General features: G+C 39.1%; 1 protein-coding gene across 1 annotated transcript; it reads right to left on the bottom strand.

Annotated features, from left to right (window-relative positions):
* Positions 1-3801: 3801 nt before the first annotated feature.
* LOC140014112 (uncharacterized) lies at positions 3802-4651 on the bottom strand. Its single transcript, XM_072064511.1, has 2 exons — positions 3923-4651; positions 3802-3819 (listed from the first exon to the last, which is right to left on the bottom strand). The coding sequence occupies exons 1-2, from the start codon at positions 4649-4651 to the stop codon at positions 3802-3804; spliced, it is 747 nt and encodes a 248-aa protein (XP_071920612.1).
* Positions 4652-5319: the final 668 nt, after the last annotated feature.

The following is a 5319-nucleotide window of genomic DNA, read 5'->3' on the forward strand; positions in this document are numbered from 1 at the left end:
AAAAAGAACCCGTGCAAATGCATAGGTAAATAGCTAGTTACTATATAATTCTGAAATATTTATAACGTTCTCATTTTTGCATCTTACAAATGGTAAACATAGTACTCAATTCAATTGTTGCTCTACCAATGCATCTAAGCCTCAATTTGCATAAACTTTCTTAGGTAGTCAATATTCACATAATTAAGATGGTCTAACAATAACAAACTTTGAGATTCAACAACTATGGTTAATCAATGTGTACAAGTTTACCAGGTTAATGTAAAAGTGATTCATTCAAGATTAGGGGATTCATTTTAGTATTATTTACTGACTATTGCATATTTCCATTTTTTAGTACTCTTTAATGTTTCCCTTATTTCGTTTCCATTTGTTTACTGAATATATTCAATTTTATGTAATAACAAACACAAAATCTCAACGATGTTGTCTAAATTTTGGTACCTATGTGAATTGATTAAATTCACCTAGTTAATTTTGGAGACTTTCTTTGGGCGTCTACTTCAAAGGACTCTTGAAATTGCCCAATCAAGAAGAGAAGGAGGAGGCGGCAGTGGGAGGAGAAATAATTCTTGAAACTTATGTGAGCAATGCGAGAAATAGTCAATCATGAATGGAGAAAACAAAAGGAGAGAAGCAGAATTGCTAAATTACCCACCAAGGAAAGGGGACGATATAAGATGAAAGTTACTATTCATAACTCAACTCTTGCTTTTGCATTGTTAAACTACCCAGGTTTTGGGTGATTTCTTTCTTAATTTTTCTTTCAATGAGAGCATTAACTATAAATTTAATAAGTTTAGTGAAGTGTTTTGATATGTATGATGAATGTACTTTAATAAATGTAGTTTTAAATGAAAGAACTAATTAACAATAATTTTATTTAATAATGTCATACTTGTTTTAGGAATTTGAATCGATGGATGTTGTTTAAATTTGACTTCTTACTGCAAATATGTAGTGTTACAAACTTTATTTACCGATCGTTAAATTGGTCTCATGGTGAAGCTTGGCTCTCCACTTCTAATGTAGCCTCCACTACTAGTTGATCATGTACACTTTAGCATACTCTTAACACAGTTAAATGAATAATAATTGAACATTGACAATTGTTTTGACAATAAGCAACGATCGATAAAACCTTGGATAATTGATAAGGACCTGATAGGATTCGGTGTAAAAGTTACTTGAGGGCACCTAAATCTTTCATATGAAAACAAGAGCTCAAGTAATTCTTGAACTGATGAATAGTCGAGCTATCATTTCCTGAAATAATAAGATCATCAACGTAAACCAAAACATGAACCTCAGTGGCATGACGACGCAGGGTAAACAATGAGTAGTCTGCATAAGATTGAATAAAGCCATATTGCTTTAAAGCAGTACTAAGTTTGGCAAACCAACACCGGGGAGCCTGTTTCAACCCGTATAAAGATTTCTTCAGACGACAAACAAGGTTAGGCTTGAGAGGAGAAAACCCTGGTGGAGGTCGCATGTACACCTCTTCCTTCAAATCACCATGAAGAAAAGCATTGTGAACATCCATTTGATGAAGTTCCCAATTGCGGGCAGCCGCTACTACAAGAAAAGTGCGAACGGTGACCAGTTTCACAACAGGAGCAAACGTTTCATTATAATCAATGCCCTCAACTTGGCGATTGCCAAGAATGACCAATCTGGCCTTGTACCGTTCGATAGTACCATTAGAATGGTACTTGATGCGATAAACCCATTTACAACCAATGGACTTCTTGCCAGGAGGTAAATGCGTCAACTCCCAAGTGCCATTAGTCTCCAAGGCCTGTAGCTCATGTTGCATAGCCGCACGCCAACAGTCATGTACAACAGCCTCAGTATATGTAGAAGGTTCAAGTCCAGCAGTGAGAGTAGCAAGAAAGTCTCTGTGTCGCAAAGAAAATCGATCATAGTTCATAAAATGTGCTATAGGATAGGTCGTACCTGAGGACGGCGATTGGGTCGATGAACAAGCGGGGGAAGGGCTCGACGTTGTGATTGTGTTTGTCACAAAATCTCGAAGAAGTACTGATTGTTGCTTAGATCGATGACCGCGGCCCAGAAGCTCCTCAAGTTGCTCATCAGTAGGACGAGAGGATTCGCCAAGATGATCGAGCGCTGGTTCATCCCGTAGAACTATGGGCATAGGCTCAGGCTCAAGCTCAGGCTCAGGCTCGCCAATAGGTTCAAGTTCCGGCTTAGAGACAACCTCATCAACACCAGTAGGCAATGCAGAAGAAGGAGCAGTGACAGGAGAGGACACAGGAGCAAAATAAGGAAAAGTGGATTCAGAAAAAATCACATCACGCGATACAAGGTATTCATGAGTATCTAAATCATAAACATGCCACCCTTTTTTTCCGTACGGATAACCGACAAAAACACAGCGCCTACTCCGACTCGCAAATTTGTCCCCTTTGCGATCTTGATTATGAACAAAACACAAACAGCCAAAAGTTCGGAGATGATCATAAGAAGGTGGTTTTCCATATAAAATCTCATAAGGAGTTTTCCCATGTAAAAGAACAGAAGGTGTGTGATTAATTAAGTATCCAGCAGTCAAAATACATTCGCCCCAAAATTGAATAGGCAAATGGCCCTGAAACATTAACGCCCGACCAACATTTAGAATGTGTTGGTGTTTGCGTTCAACACATCCATTTTGTTGAGGCGTGCCCTTGCAAGAAGTTTCAAATATCACACCATGCTCAGCAAAATAAGGCTTCAAAGAATTGAACTCAGTGCCGTTATCACTACGCACCACTTTAACTTGTTTGTTGAATTGTCTATGCACGTAGGAAAAGAAATTGCGTATGGTTTGAGGAACAACAGTCTTATCATTGAGAAGAAAAATCCAAACAGCACGAGAACAATCATCAACAAGTGTTAAAAAATAAATAGCACCAGTAGAGGATGGGGTACGATAGGGTCCCCATAAATCACAATGTATGAGTTCAAAAATATTTAAAGAATGATGATCACTAAGCGGAAAACGTGAACGAGTCTGTTTTGCACGAAGGCAAACTTCACAGACTTTATTGGTCAAGCTACTAGACCCTCGAGAGCCAACATGAGGAAGCATCTCAATTATTTTAGTGGAGGGGTGACCCAACCGGTTATGCCAGAGATCAAACGTGCTTGAGTCACCAGTCTTAATTGCATTTACGGTAGAAGAGCCACAAAGATAATAGAGCCCTTCCCGCTGTTCACCCATTCCAATCAGCATCCTCGAAGTGCGGCCCTGTATTGCACATAAAATGTCAGTGAATAACAGGAAGCAATTATTCTGACGAATTAATTGAGACATAGAGATCAAATTGCAAGTCAGATTTGGTACATAAAGCACATCATGCAAGGTTAAGTGTTTGTTTAACACAGCCACCCCTGCCTTAGTTGCCATAACAGATTCACCATTAGGAAGTCCTACCGGACACCCCATCAAATCCTGGAGATCAATTAAGAGTTCTAGATTGCCTGTCATGTGATTAGAGGCTCCAGTGTCGATAATCCATGTCACATTTGTATTCTTACCAGTCATCTTTAGTGTAGGTTTTGTTTGTGCATTAAGGAAAGTCCGCAACATTTGCCATTGGTCCTCAGTTATTCCTGTGAGACCATTTTGATTCAAACCTCCTTCAAGAGCTCCATTAGTAGATGACCCAGAAGCCATAGCTGCATGCGCCTGGCCTCCACGTCCTCCTCCACGGCCTCGTCCAGTTCCTTTGCCTCGGCCAGTGCCTCTCCCGACACCACGAGTACGATCTCCCCACCAGTCAGGATAACCAATCAATTGGAAACAATTGTCTGCTTCATGACCAGTGCGTTTGCAGTGAGTGCAGAATCTGGTTGGATCTTTCACCATCTCACGCCCACGCCCCGGATTGATTTGTGCAACAAAACTCATCACTTCACCTTTCATCTCTTTAGACGAGCTAGCAGTGTGAACCTGCTCTTCTCGAATCATAGAGGCATAGACTTTGTTCATATTGGGCAATGGATCACTACCCAATATGGTGGAACGTATCGTGCCATATATATCAGAATTAAGTCCCATAAGAAATTGATGTACCTTCTCATCTTCAGCTCTCTTATCAAATGCTTTCGTTAAGTTGCATGTACACCGTCCACAATGACACATCGGAATCGCATCGTGGTCTGCCAATTCTTCCCAAAGCTTTTTCATCCGGCCATAATAATCACTAATGGTTGAGTTTCCTTGCTTACATTCGACAACGGCAACCTTAAGTTGTTGAATGCGAGGCCCATTTGTCACACGAAATCTTTCCCTGATATCTTGCCAGAGATCGAAGGCACTATCCTTGTAAGAGATGGTGGATCTGAGTGTCGACTCAATAGTATTGAAAATCCACGAGACCAACATCGAGTTCACTGTATACCAATCTTCAAGATCATCAGAGTCATCATCGGGACGTTGGATTGTGCCATCCAGGAATCCCAATTTCTTCTTCGAACGCATAGACATACAAATAGCTTTGGCCCATTCATCATAATTATCACCCTTCAGTTGAACATGGGTAACCAGATTTCCAGGATTGTCATTAGGATTTAGATCATATGGAGAGGTTACTCTCTTTTTGGATGAGTCACCATCCTTCTTATTATCGGAAGTGGCCATGCACGAGAAGAAAAGAGATCAATGAATGAAGTCTATTGAAGAATCAGAGCACAAGGCTCTGATACCATGACAAGATTTGTGCGGCCAAAGAAATTCACTCTATCATTAGCATAGCAATTATCTATATATACATGTGAGTACAGAACCCTACCAACAATTACGCTAGGTCTCCTATTAATTAGGAGAAGAATATGCTAACTACTATATATACAAGATATATATACCAAGTTGATACATATCTTGACAGATCTTGACAGATATATATCTTGACACAAAATTTTCAATATAGTAATGATTCCAAAAAATAACAAGTCAATCCACAAACATATAAAACTATTGAACTTCGCTGCTGTACTCATCTCGAAAGTATTCTTAGTCACAGATAGAAGGATCTACGCCCAGAAGGTTGCTAGTAAAACTAAAGTCATTAGATTTCAAATTCAATAACAAAGTTAATTTGCAACCATGCAATTTATGCAACCCTAAGGTTTTAGTTCCAGCCAAAAAAAAAACATAGAAACAGGAGGAAGCTTAAGGCAAAATGATTGCTAAAAAGGGCATCCATAAAGCCTACATTAATGTATGTTCAGCATACAAAAAATTTTTAAAAAGGATTACATGAAAATTAGCTAATTGTTGAATTTTTTATTTTTTACTTTTTCAAACAG

Source organism: Coffea arabica, chromosome 9c, assembly GCF_036785885.1.
Source record: "Coffea arabica cultivar ET-39 chromosome 9c, Coffea Arabica ET-39 HiFi, whole genome shotgun sequence".
Lineage (NCBI taxonomy): Eukaryota > Viridiplantae > Streptophyta > Magnoliopsida > Gentianales > Rubiaceae > Coffea > Coffea arabica.